The sequence below is a fragment of the Punica granatum genome, chromosome 7 (genome assembly GCF_007655135.1).
Source record: "Punica granatum isolate Tunisia-2019 chromosome 7, ASM765513v2, whole genome shotgun sequence".
NCBI lineage: Eukaryota > Viridiplantae > Streptophyta > Magnoliopsida > Myrtales > Lythraceae > Punica > Punica granatum.
The window spans coordinates 1,384,327-1,404,336 of record NC_045133.1 but is presented as its reverse complement, the minus strand read 5'-3'; the positions used below and the strand labels follow the sequence as shown (position 1 = coordinate 1,404,336).

General features: G+C 42.7%; 4 protein-coding genes across 4 annotated transcripts; 1 reads left to right on the top strand and 3 right to left on the bottom strand.

Moving 5' to 3' along the window:
- Positions 1–575: 575 nt before the first annotated feature.
- On the bottom strand, positions 576–5,672 carry LOC116214323 (protein EARLY FLOWERING 5). Its single transcript, XM_031549736.1, has 9 exons — positions 5,403–5,672; positions 4,569–4,662; positions 3,964–4,049; positions 3,376–3,425; positions 3,207–3,273; positions 3,048–3,129; positions 2,529–2,950; positions 1,723–2,235; positions 576–1,204 (listed from the first exon to the last, which is right to left on the bottom strand). The coding sequence occupies exons 1-9, from the start codon at positions 5,481–5,483 to the stop codon at positions 983–985; spliced, it is 1,617 nt and encodes a 538-aa protein (XP_031405596.1). The 5' UTR covers positions 5,484–5,672; the 3' UTR covers positions 576–982.
- A 3,649-nt stretch (positions 5,673–9,321) lies between these two features.
- LOC116215465 (zinc finger protein BRUTUS-like At1g18910) lies at positions 9,322–14,992 on the top strand. The gene is made up of 12 exons (XM_031551183.1): positions 9,322–9,704; positions 10,207–10,434; positions 10,747–10,941; positions 11,038–11,273; positions 11,399–11,630; positions 11,743–13,268; positions 13,377–13,586; positions 13,736–13,873; positions 13,976–14,210; positions 14,318–14,377; positions 14,455–14,526; positions 14,637–14,992. The coding sequence occupies exons 1-12, from the start codon at positions 9,435–9,437 to the stop codon at positions 14,736–14,738; spliced, it is 3,504 nt and encodes a 1,167-aa protein (XP_031407043.1). The 5' UTR covers positions 9,322–9,434; the 3' UTR covers positions 14,739–14,992.
- On the bottom strand, positions 14,982–17,126 carry LOC116215467 (LOB domain-containing protein 27-like). The gene is made up of 3 exons (XM_031551184.1): positions 16,148–17,126; positions 15,518–15,966; positions 14,982–15,176 (listed from the first exon to the last, which is right to left on the bottom strand). Exons 1-3 carry the CDS (start codon positions 16,508–16,510, stop codon positions 15,074–15,076), a joined length of 915 nt encoding a protein of 304 aa, XP_031407044.1. The 5' UTR covers positions 16,511–17,126; the 3' UTR covers positions 14,982–15,073.
- A 628-nt stretch (positions 17,127–17,754) lies between these two features.
- On the bottom strand, positions 17,755–19,999 carry LOC116215609 (LOB domain-containing protein 12-like). Its single transcript, XM_031551379.1, has 3 exons — positions 18,762–19,999; positions 18,378–18,674; positions 17,755–18,050 (listed from the first exon to the last, which is right to left on the bottom strand). Exons 1-3 carry the CDS (start codon positions 19,122–19,124, stop codon positions 17,958–17,960), a joined length of 753 nt encoding a protein of 250 aa, XP_031407239.1. The 5' UTR covers positions 19,125–19,999; the 3' UTR covers positions 17,755–17,957.
- Between the last annotated feature and the right edge of the window lie 11 nt (positions 20,000–20,010).

Here is a 20,010-nt window from a genome sequence, read left to right as displayed (position 1 = left end):
CATCATGTCGAGCTGGATCCAGAAATTTTTTATTTTTTAAAGTTCGCATTTGACTAGATCAATGAGTCCGATTGTACTGTACCAGCATGAAATAGTTCGGTTCTTTCCATATTTTCAACAAGCCTTTCGTGAGATGATTCTGACGCTGCTGTATTTGACCAACACACACACACACACATGTAATTGAGCTGTCTTTTAAGATTTACCTGCCCAGATTCTAAGGCAACATTTGAAAAGTCAGACTGATTTTAGAATCATATTTTAATTTTAACTCAACACACTACACAACAAAAATACACGTTTTCCAAGTCAAATTTATAATACCATCTCATTTGTCTTTTTCCACAATCAAAATCAAAATCATGATTTTAAAATCACACTAACAAATCAAACGCAGCCCAAATCTTCCAAAGTCAACGAATTAATGTCGGATTTCAATGTTGACAAAGACAGTGATGGAGTTGTGCTTGCCCACAAACCATTAGGCAAGGAAGCACTAATATCAGTCAATGACGTTCACATAGAATATGAAGTACAGCCAAGGTCTCAAGACATATATCTTATCAAGCGGGGCATCGGATCATCTGCACAGTTGCGATTATATAAGATGCTGCATGTCATTCAGCATGAATTTGTGCAGACAAAATACATGCACAGACCGGGATTACAATTATATATCATCTCAGTTCTCAAGTTGCTGATGAACGGATACAGGGAGATCCCAAAACCTGAATACAAATAAATGAAATCAGCAGTTCAGTATCATCTTCCTACTCTTCCTTTATAACTGAAATACTGTCTGCACACTACTGAATTTCTCAAGTGAAGACCCATCGAAACAGCTGAACAGAAGGAAGCTGAGGATTTTGACAGCGGCCAGGATCATCGGCTGCATGATAAATAGCAGGCATGCAATTCCTTCCCGATTAATGCGAATGGATGGTGTGCTCCTCTGCCTTGCTCTGGTCTACAGAAATGGAATTCATCCATCTAAAGCACCAAGTGCTTTCATGTCTTCTAAGAATGCCATGTAGTTGTCGTCAATGCTCAGAGACTTGGGCACTGAAGAGGACGAGCCAGTAACTTCTGACTTTGCTACTGTAGGAGCCGAAGGACAGGGAGCTGCTACCGAGGTTGATACGGATGGCTTCGGCTTCGATTTAGGGAGTGCAGACTCTCGCCTCACCCGAACTGATGCAGGAACCTGTTGCAAGATCAATTACACGGGGCTTAATTACAGCACTAAAAGCAAGGAAATTTAACATGAGTGATTCCAAATCTGAAGGCAACAAATATAATCTTACACACAAGGATCTCCCTTACAGTAATAGACATCTATGCTACATTTAATCCCCTCAAGACTACACAAAAAAAAAAGCCAGTCTTATGTTGAGGCTGGAATAGCAAACTTCAATTTATAATCCTATGGGGAAAACTTGAAGATAGATTTCTTGGACAAACTGTTGGTGCCAGACAGGTATTATTAGCATCCTATCAAACAGCTCTGCCGAGATCTGTTTGACATTACATTCCAACTATAGGTAGAGGAACAACTCATGAAGGAAAAAACAAGGTGAAGAGGTGTAGGAGGCATGATGGCGCTACCCAGCCTGATTATTCTACTTCACACATAACGTGCAGGGACAAATGGAAAATGACACAAAGGAGCATCAGATAAGAGCATAAACTTCGACCATGCCTAGGATAAGAGAAGCTGCTCACCATAGCTGTAAGTTCTGGAGTGTGCTGAGCAAGTGGCCTTTTGACAACAGTAGGGGCAGCAGATTTCACATACGACGGTTTAGGGGGAAAAGGTGGTTGAGGAGGCACAAGGTCTCCCTCTTGCATTGTAGGAGGAGGACCAGGTGGAAGAGGGGGTCTCATCATAGGAGGGGGCCCTGGAGGAGGGCCATATGGTGGCCTCGGGATTAGAGGAGGAACCATAATTCCAGGTGGAGCTCCTTGTGGGGCAAGTCCAGGAGCAGATAGTGGATTAGGCGGCGGCGGCGGAGGCGGGAATCTTGAGACTCCTGGTGGTAGTACGTCAAGTGGTAAGGTTGGTATTACAGCAGGTCTAGGCCCAGGAGGTGGTGGTGGTGGGGGGACCAACCTACCCATATCCTTCTTGTCCGAAAGGTTGCTCGCGTCATTCTCAGATGTTCCTTCAGAGTGATTAGTTGCTGGTTTTGGTGGCAAACCAGGAGGAGGTGGTGGTAAAGGAAGCATGGGAGATACCTGCAAATGAAGATGATATCAATTATTAATCTTTTTGCATGCATCAAGTGCAAAAGTCAGCCAACAAAGTGTAGATGAGCAGAATGGAATTTTATTTTTATCCTCACATTCGCTTGAAAATTTCATGTTAAAGCAGAAACATTTCCGAGACAAAGCTGTTGAATTCTAGTATCGCATTATAGATCTTATTCAGCTAGTTTCTTATCCACAGCTTTAAGAGCTCTAACCATTCAACCCCAACAATTTGCAAGAAAAGGGGGAGAGCTAACTGCAGTAAAAGAAGAAAATTATACCTGGGCTGTGTCCTTGGAGGCTGACTGATCAGGCAATGACGATGCATTTCTTTCTTGGTCAGTTCCACTCATACCAGGGGGAGGTGGCTGAGCAGATTGAGGCAAGGGTGGCGGAGGAGGAAGTGGAAGCCCGACAGATATTTGTTTGTTAGGAGGCGGGCCAGGAGGAGGAGGGGGGCCTGGTGGTGGTGGAGGTAACGAGGTACTGGCACTGGCAACAGGGGGCTTAGGTGGCAAAGGTGGGGGAGGAGGCAAAGGCAAAGATACAGGTAAAGCAGAGGTATCACTGGAATCTGGGAGAGGAGGAGGAGGTGGTGGAGGAGGAGGGGGAATAGCTAAAGAAGCATCCTCCGAACCTGGAACAGAGGATGATTCAGCAGCACTGGTACTGGCAGAAGAATCAGATAATGGAATCCGAGGTCCTGCAGCTCAAATTATAAGAGGAGTATCAAGATATAGAAAGCAGTTTAAATGAGTTGAGAAGTAGGTACATGCATACATAATATGAAAAAAACGTACCTATAGATGACTTAAACATTGGAGGCTTCCCGGGTGGCGGAGCTCCAGTAGGATTAAGAGTGGGGTGGTAGTACACGGAGTCCTGCAGTAGAATATATCAATTAACGATGGAACCAAGAAGCATAAGACTTAAAACAGTTCATGGCATGACAATATCACCTCAGGCTTTGGGTGTTTCACTCTCTCTTCTTCTGCACTAGTGCGCCTGCGCAGAGGCCCTAAATGACTGCATAGTGAAAAATGTATGCACATTTATTCAGTGATAAACACATAAAAGAAAGTCATGGATATCAACTCATTAGACAGAGGGAAAACCATGATGGTCAACCTGAACATGACAGGAGTTTCACCCTTCTCACGCATCTTCTCTTCATATTCCTGTAAGAAAGCAAACAAGACCGCTCATCAAAATTAGTTAGACAACGCCCGTTATTCACCTAGAACTAGTACAACCCCAATATGTACGCCCATGCATAGTAAGCGAAGTGTCAATAATGATAATAAGAGATGAATAGGATCAATAAGCTGGCATCCTTAATTACTGCAAGCATTCTTTGCATGCAGTGCCCAATCATCTCATTAAAGTATGATATGAAGGGAGATGAGCATTCATACTATTAATCCCACAAAATTCTTGAGCAGAACAATTCAATGCCCAAGTCATGAACATAGAAACCATTGATGTCCCCACATCAAAAGTTAAATGAGGAAAGAGGGGGGGAGTGGGTGCTGGAACCTTAAACTATAAAATGGAAACCAGCTCGCCTGTACTGATACATGTCCGACAAAATTCATAGTGAAGTCACGACATGCTCAGCTGAAGGAAGAAATGTATCTGGAGATCTATTGAATCCGCGATTTCTCTTAAGCTAAGGAAAAGATTAAGAAATGAAGAAATAATCGGTACTTTCAATACCTTTCTCTTCTTCAAAACAAGGTTAAGTGTGTCTTCAAGTTGCCTCTTCTTATGCTTCCTTGCTTTATCTAAAGCACCATCAGCCTCTGCAAAAAATGCAAGACAATGAATGGTCCCCCTCTTCGTTGCTTACTAATTGCAGTTATAAGATAAAACATCAGATTCCATAAGCAACTGCCCCACAGAGTACTGGCAGCAGACAGGAAATATCATGATGATGAAAATGAAACTAGGATGCCAAGCATCTGAATGAGTCCGTGAGACATATTAATGATACTATTGTGGTGATTTTCATGCAATTATTAAGTGGTGAGTTACAACAGACCGAAATACATGATAGGCTAAGGACCAAGACTCAAACAGTGTTCTAACATGTATTCTATTTGAAACTTCAACCTGCTTCACTTAATGAACCGACCAGTTGACCCACAACAGTAGAATCCCTAAATTCCTCAAAGAACGTCCAAGCATTATTATGATCTATCCACCACTTCCTAGTTTCGAGTATTTGGCAAAATTTTATTCCAAATATGGACAACATAACCCAGCTTTGATGGCAGTAAGATAAACAGCACTTTCATAAAATTCTTTGATGAAGTACTTACTCATCATTTCCAGCTTGTCAATCTGATCCTTAAGTGTCTCGGGATCCTTTTTCAAAATTCCAACTTCCCTCACTTTCTTCCTTTCCTTTTTGTTCTGTTAAACAAACATCACAAAAGAGAGACAACTAAATAGACCATTCACAGGACATGTCGACTATAGGGAAAAATTGCACCATGGAAAATGATGGTAATCAATGGTGAAATAGTGTGAAAATGAAGTTCCATAATAACCCAGAGAGAGATGAATGTTGCAAGCAGAACTGATAGCAAAATGTTAGGGTCGTAATTTAACAGAAGACGTGCATTGAGATTTCCAAGCATAAAATAATGCAAGAAGAAGCCATAATAAGTTGGATGTACAAATATGAAGTGTAACTTTATGGTACAAACAAAATGAATCATCAAACAAGCAATGCACATCACTATATTCTATCCTTTATCACAACTAGCACTCTATATTGAATAACCGAATCGTCCCAATGCTCAGAACTACTCCAAATTAATTCAAGAGCTCACTCAAACAACTGTCCCGAGCTTGAACAAGTGCCATTCACCGTGTTCAAGATGCTGGTACGTTTGAACAAGTGTCATTCACCGGGTGTTAACATACTCAAGATTGGAAAATGGACACTCTCGGCCTCTAATTCCATTAACAATCATCAGAATGAACCAAACACAGCTGAAATCGAATAATAAACAATCAAAATTGCCACAAACAATCCACACCTAGGGCAGACAAACTCGCTGGAATGGACGAACTCTTCAGCACCGCCACGAATTATGCGAGTTTGCATGAGATTATATATCAAGAAAGCGAGGAAAATAAAAGAGTACCCGTTTCAATTCTTTCTTCCGGAGCTCCTTGCGGTACGCATCCGTAGGGTTCATGACCTTCCCTCCCTTCGTCGTCTTCATTATCACCTCTCAGCTCCCTCTCTCCCTCTCTCTCTCTCTCTACAACAAAATTGACGATTTCAGACTTCGAATTCGCTTCTCGGCCCGCCGGCGGAAAGCAGATTGGTTTCCTTCTCTCTCTCTCTCTCTCTCTCTCTCTCTCTCTCTCGCTATCTGAACAGAGCTCCGACCGTCCGCCGATCTTTTTCCTTCTCCGGTGTTATACTGCGCACGCTCAAGATTATCTGTTTTACCAATTTACCCCTCCCATTCAGTCAAATGACATTCAGATCCTCAGCAATTGGGCCCCCTCAATCTCATTGGGCCCAAACGAAATATGTCCTGGGCCGGCCGATCCCCAAGCTCTAGCCCAACTCTGTCGTCCGACCCATAATTATGTAACCTTAAGCCCCTCTCAGGCCCACAAAAATCGATGGAACGTGTAAAAAAAAACTACAGCGTTAGAAGATCTACGGAATGGATTCACGTGAAAAACGAAACGAATGTCATCCATATGGTCCGAATTGCTTAGTAGTTTTTGGTGGAATCTGACGGAGGCCGTGCGGGAAAATTCCAGTCAGCAGATCACGGATCGAGTTTGGTCGAAACAGAAATGCTACATTGTCCGATTCATGTCTGATGATTAAATTTGTTGCCATTTTCTAGGTCCTAGGGGATCCTGATTAATGCATGACCGGAATCCGAAAGTTGGAACTTACTTGAATGTAGGATGATCAGATCTGTACTATATCATTTATCTAGTTTCTACTACGATGTTGTCTATAACTGGTGTGATTAGAATACATATCGGGTTAATCGACATCTCTCATTATTACTCTTACGAGCATGAATTATGATAAGTTATAATTATATTAATAAGCATAGATAAAAATAAAATAAAATGCTTCGTCATCCGGTTGTAGCGGGCATAATCCATGGCGGGAACGTGGAGAGGCGCCGGCGGCACGTGCCCCCACCAAGCCCGACACACTCGCCAGCGGGGCCCATCCCCCCGAATTAGCAAAACTAATACTTTTGTAATCAATGATTAATAAAAGTAAGGATAAGTTTAATTAAAGTATAATAACTTGTTCGTAGTTTAGCCTTAATCAGGATTATTTAAAGTAATCAATATGTCGATCCAATTATTTTCGTGTTTTCCATTTTCTTTTTGGACCGCTACACGGAAGTCTCCATGCCCAAGTTCCATGTAATTTAATTTTCTTGAGCATGGCCTCTTTTCCTATTAGAAACAAAGAAAAAAGTAAGAATAAATTTACTTGTATGTAAATTCTTGTCAAGGAGATAGTTAAACTTGTCAGCGGCCACCATCCTCCTCGACGAGGTCACTAGTAGCCGATGTGGTTTCGGCGAGATCTGTAGCAGTCAATAATCATCTCTTTCTATTTTTATTTTTATGTTTTAGGTTTTAAATGCAGCAATTGTAGTATGCTCTTCTAAAAGACTACCACTTCGGAAGGTATTGACACCTCGGTTGTGCCATGTATTAACGACTAATGCAAAGCTTTAGTGAGAAAAAAAAAAAAGGAAGGTGTGATTCCATGATTTTTAAAATCAAATTTTAAAACGTTATGCAGAGAGTAGCTTTGGGCATCGTGATTTTATTGTCGATTAGTCGATGGCAGCCTCATTGCAGGGGAGTTTTAATTACATAAACTTTAATGATATTTAGGATAGGTGATGTGACTTATTGATTAAAAAAAAATAACTCCGTCTAATCTGCTATCCAGTTTATAAATTACGATAGTTATCTAGTATATGTATGCAATTGAAATTGAACATATTTTAAATTATATCATTAGTGGCAAATAATATGATAATACATCTATAGGATTAACAAATCGCTCCAATATATTAATTCCACCACATTTCTTTGAGGTACAATCAATATATATGAAAAATCGAGAATCACTTGAGCATGATGAGAACAACAATAATCACCTTGCATTCTTCAAAATAACACAAATTTGAAAAATAAGATATAACAATAACAATAATCAGCTGACATTCGTCAAATAACACAAATCTGAAAAATAAAATATAACAATAATAATGGAGAAGTCCATTGCAATCATCTTGTTTTCCCTACAAAAGCATTTGAGTGGAGTAATTGAGAAGTTCATAATTTACAAAATCGTAAGAGCAAGCCCTAACCTTGTCGGCTTAATTGTTCGGGATTTCGTTGCCACCGCACCCTCTTTGATACAAAAAGTCCCGAATTATTTAACAACAATACGTCGACATTTACGAAAATTATAATTTTTTGTGCTTTTAGGTCCGTAAATTAGAGAGAAGATCTTCTTCATCTAATAGTAATAATGACATATGCATACTATATATAGAATTTTTGAAGTTTTTTGAGTTTGAGACTTTTGAATTTCAAGGAATAATGAACTTTTGGATTTCGTACGATTTAGGAGAAGTTCCATGTCCTAATGACTCTATGACTTTAATTAAGTTAAGTAACTTTTACGTTGTATTTGATTTTAGAATTAAATTGAGTTGAGTTTTGATTTTAATTAGGTTGTAATGATTGTGCTGTTGAATTATGAGAAAAAATATGAAAAAATAATAAATAAGTGAATTAAAAATAAGTGAAGTTAAGTGAAGTAGAATTAAAATTAAAGTTAAAATCGTTTTTGAAAAATAAACAATACATTAGAATTTCAAGAATGATGTGTCACTACTTTATTGTACCATTTATCGAAATTTTATAGATTGTAACGCAAAAAGCCACTAAGTTAAACTCGTCCTATATGGCATCTTCCCAGATTGGACCTGCTTTTATATGTCGTATGTAGATAGATATGTGGATGTGGATTGGTTATTGATAATGATTTACTTTAAAGGGAAATTTTAAAGAAAATGTAAAAAAATAATTGAGAGCGGGGGGAATGGAAACCTTGCTTCTTTGCGTTGACCTCCACAAGATGACGCCACGCGGCGACAAAGCACGACGGCGTGAACCAAAGCTCCACCTACCGCCGGGTAGGCGAGGCCGGAAGCATGCTCCCTCTCTCCTCCCTATGAGTGGACCCACACCGCGGGTCCCATGCACCAGTCCCATTCACATCTTCCCACGCTATCCGCCGCACGGGGGGGGGCTCCAACCGTACCTACTCGCCCGCTCATTCGTCGCCGTGGGCGCGTGGACTCTCCGTCCGCACGAACGATAAAAGTACTCTCACGTCGAGGCACGTTTCGAAACCGCCGGCACCTTCCACCGTGCGTGGACGAAACGGCAGTTTGTTTACCAATTTGGCGGGAAAGTCGATGGGGACTGAGTAGGAAATGGACCTGATGCCTCCACGCGCCAGGACCAGCGCGTGCGCGGTCGAGGACATGAACATGGACATCGCCGCATCATTGATCGGCCCATGTGCGGACTAATTAACTCAGTAATCGATTAATTAGTTAATTAGATGATTAATTAATTAAGGTCTGTCGACAGCAATCCTGTTTTTTTGGACAAACGATTGAATGCCCAATCTAATCTAACATAACCTTATTAAAAAGAAAGTCGAGATGTTTCGAGTTGTTGCAGTACGAAAACAGAACCTAGTCTCATGTCTCGAGAACTATTGTCATCTCGTTTTACGATGCGTTCCGTCAAAATAACGACCCTTTAATTCTCTTCCGGTGACCACTCGAGATGTTGGTTCACTGTTGTTCACTTATGTTCTTGTTTCTGTTGTTCTCGTTCATGACAGTTAGGTAGAATGTCTTAGTCGCCTCTGCGTGGCAACTGATTTTTAAAATCCCAACAGTCACTCTGTGTTTTTTTTTCTTTTTTTTCCCAAGAACATAAACTAATTCACTGAGACAGAGCCTAAACAATCCATCCATCCAAAGACAGTCATTGTTTAAAGCTTCCCTCATCTTCAACCCCAATTTCTTCCTCTCCCCCCTTCCTCACAGTCTCTCCAAGCTACATGTTGCTTCCTACGGTTGATGGGTGGTGGCCAATCCCCGAGATGCCTGACGGGCACGGCCAGTACGGTCCCAGCTTCCCAGGAGGACAATGGGAACCCTCTCTCGAGCGACCACCTCGCCGAGTCTCCAATCCTGCTACTGGTGTTCTTCCACAAGGCCTTCCGGGAGGAGCTTGCCCTGCTCCGTCAACTCGCCCAGGGCAGCCACCCTGGCGCTGCTGCAGAGCTCCGGGACAGGTTCAGGTTCCTCAAACTAGCTTACAAGTACCATTGCACCGCCGAAGATGAGGTTCGATCCTTTACTTTTCGCAGCTCGTACGTGCATAGAAGGCTTGCATTCTGTTCATTGCTTAGACAAAGGAATATCTTTTTTAGCATACTATTGATAGATGATCTGAAAAGGAGGGGATGAAAAGCAGACATATCTATGCAGATAAAGTGCTTTATGCTTTTACTTTATCTCATATTGATAGCATAACTAGCATGATTTCGGTTCACTATGCTCGAAAACTCGCCATCGATCTTTACGGGTAACACATCAACTTTAGCCAGCAGTACCATTTAAAAATGGAACACTGTATTGAGTAGTAGGACCCAACCCGAAGAAGTCAATTAATTGAAGGACAGCTTTACAGTAAAGGGTGTCGGAACATTATCACACTGGACATACTAGAGATAAGCAGGTTTTCATTTGCGTCACATGTTCGAAACCAAGATTTGTTTTATGCGAAGTCCTTGTTGGTATTCGCAGATGAAGATCATTCATATTTCTCGGCTATGATCCTCTGCAGGTCGTCTTTCTGGCATTAGATACGTGTGTGGATAACATAGCCTGTTCATACTCCCTGGAGCATAGAAGCATAGACGACCGTTTCGATTCTTTATTTAGGCTTGTCGAGGCTTCACAGGGGAAGGGTGAAGACAACGACCCGAATTCAAGTTTGTTTCAGGAGATTATGTTTTCTGTAGGCACCATTCAGGCATCAATCTGCAAGCACATGCAAAAGGAAGAAGAACAGGTATAGCCTAAATGATCTTCACCCTTTTTCCCGACCGTTCTAGCTAGCTTCCCCGGCTTCAATGTAGTTATCTCGTCTTGACCATATCAACATTTCCCCAGTGAAAGCTTCTCTGTAATTTATTTTGCTATAGGTGGCAAGCTTCTGCAATATATTTGAATCTTATGGTCCTCGACTGTGTTAAAAGTACCTCGAGAGAAGATTGGGGTGTTCATGCTTTAGATTATATGAAGTACTAGCTTAGGGAATTGGCCAGTTTTCTCTTTGTATAAGATAAGTCTTTTTTTACTAACTTAAGGATATGAATTCTAGGTGTTCCCGAAGCTGATGGAGAAACTTCCTCGAGAAGAGCAGAGTGCTCTCGTGTGGCAGTTCTTATGTAGTGTTCCCATTGTGCTTCTTGAAGATATGCTACCGTGGGTGATCTCATTCCTCTCCCCAGAGGAAAAGGCCCACGTCATCTCGTGCGTAATGGAAGTCGTCCCTAAAGAAGAACCGCTGCAAGAGGTAAACTTGAGCAATAATTTTGGTTAGATGCATTAACTTCTGTTTTGATATCTAACCAGTTCCAATTTGTAACCCGAAAAAATTTGCATCTTGAAGTTGGTATCTTCTTGGCTTCAAAAGAAAAACCGAGCATCCTCAACGAGCAGATCATCAAATATGGAGAAGACGCAGAGTTTGCTCTCAAGTTTTCCGGTTTGGCACAGTGCCATACGCAAGGACTTCGAAGCAACTTTGGTGGAGCTCCATCAGCTCAGAAGCTCGATGAGTTTCTCGAGCTTGCAGTCGGTCATTGTTCATCTGAAGTTCCTTGCAGATGTCCTCACATTCTACAGGTATAATAAATACTATTTTCGAGGATTTCTTTTATTGTTTCGGCTTTCAGGTTGTGACAAAGTGGTTCGCCATTACAATTTCGAAGTGAAACTTTTCCTTCTTTGTGGATTTTAATTGGTCACAGTAATGCATTGGATCAGCTCTTTTATCCGGTATTCACCGAAATTTCTGGGGGCACTCAACTTCCATCTCTCAATCAGTTCGCGTACAAAAGCCAGATTGAGAGCCTGCAGAGGTTGCTTCACTGTAAGGAAAAGCTCAACGGACCAGATTCCCATGTAGTAGACAGGCTCTGTGGAGAACTTGAATCATGGGCAACAGGCATTGCCAGATTCTTTGCCTTTCATGAGGAGGAGGTAATTTCTTTGATCCATTCCGTCAGAACAAACTTCTCATATAAATCTTGCAGTGCAAGAAACTATCTCTTTCTCATGTATAATTACTACCGTTTTCTTTGGTTTCTATCAGGTGTTCGATCGGATTATCAAGAACTGCAGCCATGAGACACAGCAGCAACTTCTTTACTCGAGCATTCGGACCCTTCCACTTGGGCTGCTAAAGTGCTTGATCACTTGGTTTTCAACCCATTTGACGGACAAGGAATCTGCATCCGTTCTTGATGTCACAAAAAGAGAAGATTATTTGCAGGATAAGTCTTTTACCTCACTCCTACACGAGTGGTTTCGTGTTGCTTTTACCGGCAAGACTTCTCTTGATAAGTTCCGGAGGGACCTGCAAGGAATTTTCAGGGGGAGGTTCTATTTTGTGTATGAAGAAGTGAAGGAGGTCAACTTCAGGAGACTGCCCGAGAAGGAGGCTTCATCTCGTAGCTATCTTGGGATCGAAAGGCCCAACATGGCATATTCAAGCGGCATCAATCTGCACGTACATTTTCCTGTAAAGGAAAATTGCTCACGAGGTTTTCCCTCTTTTCTGGGTGAGGATAGTGATGCCCTTTCTGCTCTGGAGGGGGAAATGCCGATAGACATTGTGTATTATTTCCATAAGGCGCTCAAGAAAGACTTGGAAAGCCTAGTCCTTGGCTCATTTCATTTGACTGAGGAACCAGGAATGCTTGAAAATTTACAGGAGCAGTTCCGACTTGTACGGCTTCTGTATCAAGTTCACAGCAATGCTGAGGACGAGATTGCCTTTCCTGCTTTAGAGGCAAAGGGCAAGGGCAGAAACATTAGCCATTCCTACACAATAGACCACAAACTCGAAGTAGAGCACTTCGACTGTGTAAATTCCATTCTTGATAAGATGTCTCGAACCACTGTTTCTTCAGTTTATCATGAACTTGGTATTAAGCTCCAGGACATGTGCCGGTCGTTGCAACAGGTTGTCACCGACCATATCCATCATGAGGAAATTGAGATTTGGTCCTTGTTCAGAAACAGCTTCTCGGTGGCTGAACAAGAGAAGATCGCTGGGTCCATGCTTGGGAGAACAAGAGCAGAGATTTTGCAGGAAATGATACCGTGGCTGATGGGGTCTTTATCCCAAGAAGAGCATCAAGCTATGATGAGATTGTGGAAGCAGGTCACGAGAAGCACAATGTTCAGTGAATGGCTCCAGGAATGGTGGGATCCAGACGATTACAATGTAGACAAGATGGAGAAGCCATTGGTTCTGCCTTCTACATCATTTCAGACGACCACTGATCCTCTAGAGATAATCTCGACCTATCTGTCGGGAGACATATTGAAGGAACACGAGAGAAACAGAAAAACCATTTTGGACAATGAGACCACTCTACCCAGCTTCCCTAGGGATAATACTGATTCCCGGATCAGTAATGCTGATCACGAAGCCAAAGATTCCAAAAAGGGTGAAAAAGGAAGTGATCAACTAACGGGTCCGAAGTCCTCAGACGAGGAGAATATCTCAGCGACGAGCCAAGAAGAACTCGAGGCTGCAATTAGAAGAGTGTCCCGTGACTCTTCATTGGACTCACAGAAGAAGGCATATATAATTCAAAACCTACTGATGAGGTTTGAAACTGAGAAAATTATCTGATGCACAACTTTTCATCTCCTGATAGACTTGGAATATCACATGAAACAGAAGCTGACTTTATCTAGCATTCTATGAAATTTCAGCCGTTGGATCATAATGAATCGCAAGTCAGAATCAGTCTTTAGCGAAGTAAAAGAGATTCCCTACTCATCGCCTTCTTATCGCGACCCTGAGAGACTGACTTATGGATGTGAACACTACAAAAAGAACTGTAAGCTTCTTGCCCGCTGCTGCAACCAGCTTTTTACCTGCAGGCGTTGCCATGATGAGGCCACTGATCATGTAGTTGACAGGTACGTATATACCTATACAGATACATTGCTTTCCGCCTCAAATTGTTGGTTTTACGGGGGGTCCATATGCTTCAGGGAAAATCTATGCAGCCTTAGTTTTTTATTAAAGCAGATGTTAAAAGATGAAAATATAATTGCTTGAGCCGCAGGAAATCTGTCACAGAGATGATGTGCATGAATTGCCTTGTGATTCAGCCAATCGGGCCCACATGTGCCACGGCATCGTGTAACAATCTGTCAATGGGGAAATACTACTGCACAATCTGCAAGATCCATGACGACGACCGGTGAAACTTGGGACCCTAAAAATCGAATGCTCTTTCCAAAGAGAGTAGAGCTTCAAACTCTTAGCAATACAATAGATACTAACACTGTGCATTTTCGAACAGAGAAATTTACCATTGTCCGTATTGCAATCTATGCCGAGTGGGCAAAGGGCTGGGGATCGACTACTTCCACTGCATGAACTGCAACGCGTGCATGTCTAGGTCTCTCTCGTCTCATATATGTCGGGAGAAATGCTTTGAGGACAACTGTCCGATCTGCCACGAGCACATCTTCACGTCTTCCAATCCTATCAAGGGCCTTCCCTGCGGCCACTTGATGCACTCGACATGCTTCCAAGTATGGGTTCTTTCATCATTGTTCACGCACATGTTACATAGGCGTCTTTCCCATGGTGCTATATTGAAATGACAAATGACAATTACCATGCTTTTTTTTGTTTCCAGGACTACACGTGCTCTCACTATACTTGCCCGATCTGCAGCAAGTCGCTCGGGGACATGCAGGTCAGTGGCTCGATTAATAATGTTGTTCGTTTTCTCTCTTTAGTGTTTTCCTTTTTTTAACCGGTAATGTCTTGTAGGTGTATTTCCAAATGCTGGATACCTTGTTGGCTGAAGAGAAAATGCCTGATGAGTATTTGGGGCAGACTCAGGTTGGTTCTTGCTTGAATAACTGTATGGACTGCTAGTTAACGTCTATGGTTTCAGAAAATACTTCGTTTCCACGTTCCCGAGCTAACATTGAATAGGAGTTGAATAACAGGTCATTCTGTGCAACGACTGCGAGAAGAGAGGAAGCGCTCCCTTTCATTGGCTTTACCACAAGTGCCCTTACTGTGGCTCGTACAACACGAGGCTACTGTGATCAAATCCTCCGGGCTATGGGACTTAATAAAGGTGGTAATATTAGTACTCCTTTCCACTGTAACAGGGGTTAGAGCCACTTTAGTTTGAGAAGATGTTAATAGGTTTTGTGTTCATAATATTGTTACATCGTCTCTTTTGCCTGTCTAGCTGATTTGTAGTGTCGGATTATTATGGAAGCAACCATCATAGTTCATACGTTCGAAATACAAACATACTGAGGAGGAAACCAAGAGATGCCAGAAATTCGAGGAACTTTAATTCATCATACTAATGCTAAGATTTAGTTAACAAAAAGAAACTGAAGAGACGACCAGTTCAATGCTTTCCCAATGATCAGTTTACGCTCGTAAGACTGAAGCAAGCAGCGGCACTCTTCAGCTCATTCTCAGCAACATGCTCCTTCGACTGTGTCATGTCTTTCAACGATGATTCCGAGCTGCATATACCGACATAAAAAAAACTTATGTGGTCAGTATTTCTCCCCAGATTGCTATCGAAAGTAAATTGCAGCTTTAGAACAGTCGAAACACGGAGAGTAGTTCCTGTTCAAAGGCTCTCCCACAACATATGCTAAGCATGCTTTGACATTACACTCATGTTCATTAATAACGTGGGATCCGGCAAAAGGCAGATAGAATCAGAAATAACACGAAACAAAAGTAGACAGAACAGATAAACAGGAATCCGGTTCATCGCTACTTGAAACTAGCTAGAGTCAATATTCTTAGGTCGTGTCATTTTCCCGAGCAACTAATTTAACCAAGCACTCATATGTACCTTGACTCGCAAGCGTCCTTGGATCCAATGTAAGACTGCCTGTCGTCGATGGACTCGAAGAAGGGGTGCATGTCCTCGTAATCCTGAATGATTCCTTGCACAGCTAACGATGTCTGAGAGGCAGCAATCGGGCCAACTAGCTGAGGCTGAATGGTGGGGCAGCTACGGCTGTTGTTATTGCCGCTGTTCGTGTTTGTGTAGGAACTTTGGATCCAGAGCGAAGGGTTCGGGGTACCTTCCTTGGAGTCGAGGTAAGAAGAAGGCGAGCTGTCGTTGTTGGTGGGAATAATGGTGCCGTTCGAATAGGATTGGGGAGGCAGAGCAGCCAATGGAAGAGCGTTATTGTAAGGCGGTTGAGTAGATGCAGTAGGCTGGTATAGCTGAAGAGCGTTAGCATTGTTTGGTGGGGCCATCCCGAGCTCTAGCTGAGACGGAACTGATGTCGGAGCCTGTGTTGATGCACCGGAACAGAGAATTAAGACCCGACAAGAAAACATAAAACACAAATCAGAATGAATCGAAGACAAACTTTGATCGAACTTCGAGACATGTCATTGGCATTGCCATGCCTCTTGTCCGCTCCTTTAACCGCTCGACCAATGACTGAATGGTCAGGGGATTCAGTCGAACCTGGTTATGTTGTTGCGAGCGGTAGAATTCAAGCTGGGAGTAGGTGGCGTGGAGCTCCTCCTCAAGGAGGCGGATCTGGGAGCAGTATAGGTCGATGACCTGGCAGCAACCATGGACCGGGAACATCTCGCGGATGTTGGCCTGGCAGATTATTGAGGTCATGGCCTCGACCTTCTGGGCCGGGTCCTGGAGCGTCTTTAGGATGTTGAGGATGTTCTTCACCCCGAACAGCTTGTGCGCATTCTTGAACACCTCGGGTTTGTCCGCAGGGAAGTACGGCGCGAGCTGGCACTCCGGCGTGCACTTCCTCCTCTGGTACTTGCAAGCTGCACACGCCTGGCTCGTCCCCCCTTTCAGCGTCATCAATGCAGGTATCCTCCACCAGAATGATATTTCGACCAACCGTTCAGGACTAGGATGGAATGGAAGCTGATCAGGTGGTTATGGATTCCGATCCTTTTCGGGTTTTTTCCGGGTTTCAGGATGGATTGCAGGGAGAGTGAAGAAGAAAGACTCAGTAAAAGAGGAAATGAAGAAGCAGAAGAAGGAGGAAACTTATGTATATCCGAATTAAGTGGGAGTGTTCTGTTTGTTCATGGGAGGCCATAGTCCGATTCTTAGGGGCCACGTGGAGCCTTTTTGTTTTCAACGGTTATTTTCTCATTTTACAGATGATTTTTGACTCCCAAGCAGATAACATACGAGTTCTCTTTACCGTGATCGATCGATCCATGGACCGCACGGGACAAAGAAGGTGCACGTGCGATGCCTCGTTATTCTGATGCTCGGGCATGCATCTGTTCATGTGACGTGAGATTTTGGTCCTTCTTAGACGTCGTATCACCTCATTATCTGTTCTAATTCACTTTTCCGGCGTGCTGAAGCCCCGGAAACTCCAAGAATGTGATACGAGGTAGAATCTCTCTAGGACAGGAAATTGTAATATGGAAAACTTACCGATGCCCATATTATGATGTATGCCGTGTGTTTCCTCTGCATAAGCCGAGAGATATGCGCCTAGGAGAATTGCTTGGTATGCAATGCATGTGCACTCAATCTACTTTCCAGTACATTAAAATTTTCCAAACATGCCGAGTATCAAATTTTTTTTCTGGAACTTTTACCCTGAGTTGATGAAACTCGCGACCTTTATCCAGGACAATAATTCAATCACTTTATTTGCCAGATCTGCAGCGACATGCTCAGAGACACGCCGCTTTGCAGCTTGACGTTTGAATCTCGTTCCTTCGTCAATGTTTTACGCTGGAAGTTGAAATCAGTTGATCATGGTACTGTCGTACAGGCGTATTTTTGAATGCGGAACTTGCTGTTGCTGAAGAGGGAAATCCGAATGAGTATTCACGACAGACTCGAGACTGTTTATACGATTGGTGTTCTCCCTTTAAAAGTAGTTTTTATGCAAGTTAAATTCTGTAGTGTTGATATTGGATTAAAACCATTCTCTGTGACATTTGCAAGAAGATGAAGAGCTACCTTCGACTGGCTTTGCCACATTAGCACTTGGGTGATTCGTAGAAAGTGAGGTTACAGTCACCTAATCCTTCGTGAAGTAGCTCTTATTTCCCGTGCGACGGGACCAAAGCTACTTTAGTTCAAAAAACAGAGTTTGCATTGGGAATATTATGGCCATCTCCCTTCATTGTAAATTGACAAGACATTTGAAGTTCAGCTAGACTGATATGTAAGCTGAGTACGTACGGCTGTACGAGACAAAGGAATATAATCTAACTGTGTTAGAGAATCGAAACTGAAGAACTGCAAAATTGTATACTTTCTGGATCACTTGACGCTAGTCAGACTGAAGCATGCGGTAGCACCCTTTAGATCTTTCTCGGCTACATGCCCCATGAACTGCATCGTGTCTTTCAGCGTTGATTCCAAACTGCACATATGTAAAGAAAATGGTCTAGGCATTATTCAGGAGACAGGTCTTCAAGCAAACTCGAAACTTAATCTCGGTTGGAATGAGAACAGTTTCTTCCTAGAACCGAGAATATGGTACGCAGACAGAACCAAGAATAACACGACAGAAACATGCAGCAGCAGGGATAACAAGGACTTAGGTTGTAGAGCCTGCACTTTGATATTATCCTATATAACTGATTTCCTAGGTTTACAAGCGGGGGCGTAGCAGAATACGGATGCAACCGATGAATGATGCTTATAAAGCACGGTGCCACTGTTAAATGCAGAAAAAACTCATTTGTACCTTGATTTGGAGACATCCTTTTGAGTGGACGGACAACTGCTCGTTGCCTATGGACTTCGACGAGGACTTCATATCCTTGTAATCCTGAATGGTCTGTTGATGCATTGCCATGAGTGACTGCGGGGCTGTGGTGGTGCCCGCAAACTGGGGATGAACAGCTGGGAAGCTGTCATCGTTCTTCTTGTGGTCAATGTCACTGTTTGTGTGTGGACTTCGTATCCACAACGAAGGGTTTGGAATGGTATCCTTGGGATCAAGGCAGGACGGGACAGTGATGGCACGCAATGTAGTCATGACCTACGCGACACAAATTCGACATTTTGAGGCGAAAAGGGAAAATGCATGATATAATCATTTGCTCACTGGATTGAACTGGAGATGAACCTGATTGTCATGACGGGAGTGGTAGTAGTCGAGCTGGGAGTAGACAGAATGGAGCTCCTCCTCGAGGAGGCTAATCTGGGAGTAGTAGAGGTCGATGACATGGCAGCAGCCGAGGACTGGGAACATCTCACGCATGTTGGCCTGGTAGATCATAGAGGTCATGAACTCGGCCCTCTGGAACGGGTCCTTGATTATCTCAAGCGTCTTGACGATCTTTTTCACACCGAAGAGCCGGTGCACGTTCTTGAACACCTCGGGTTTGTCAGCAGGGAAGTACGGGGCAAGCAGGCAGTCAAGGGTGCACTTCCTGCGTTGGAACTTGCACGCACCGCACGCTTGGCTCAGCCCTCCTTTCGGCGTCATCAATCAACAAATGCATCAGTAGACGAGGAAGAAAGGGTGGAGGACAGGTAAATAGAAATTGGGCAGTTAAGGAATATTTGGTTTGAGATTTCGATCTTATAATCCGATTCTTTAGGGCCACGGGTGGCTTGGAATCCAACGGTTTTTTTTTTTTTTCAACAATAAAAGAGCTCTTCTTCTTGTCGATGCTGATCATTGATTGTTTCAAAAGGGGGGATGCGAGGGGAAGAAGTCCTAGCCTGTTCTTCGGAACTAAACCCGACTGGACACTATATTGTGTTCGTCTCAAGAGTGCAAGATCGGATTCTTCCGATCCAAGAGTTTAGAACTGGAGAGTATCTGGTTTTCAGGCATGAGCTTTCACATAAAAGGAAAATACACACGACCAAGGCATTCCATAGAATAAAGAACAGAACAGTAATATCATCAAAAATTCCAACCGAGGCAAAAGGTTTTTTTTTTTTTTTAATCCCAATAGATACAAGATATATTTGATTTACGTTAAAATTGATACCGTACCAAAATCAATGAGATTTACACAGTTCAATTCGTTTGAAATTAACCACTAAATAAGATTATTCAATTTATTCGAGTTAAATTCCTCAATGTTCCGAGGAACATAATTCATTCATAATTGAACCGAACAGAATCAAACTGAAATAATTGAAATCATTTCTCATAAAAATTGATTCAAGATGTAAATCGGGTCATTTTCGCCATGATAACAAACAGCAGAATACAGGAGACTGAAGATCGATACCGACAATCTCAACAACTTAACCAATACAACACGGCAATCCAACAAGTCATGTGGCAAATCAAATAGATTTTCAAATCATCCAGCTCGAAGACAATATATAGAGTTGCCATCAAGGCGGGCTCCAAC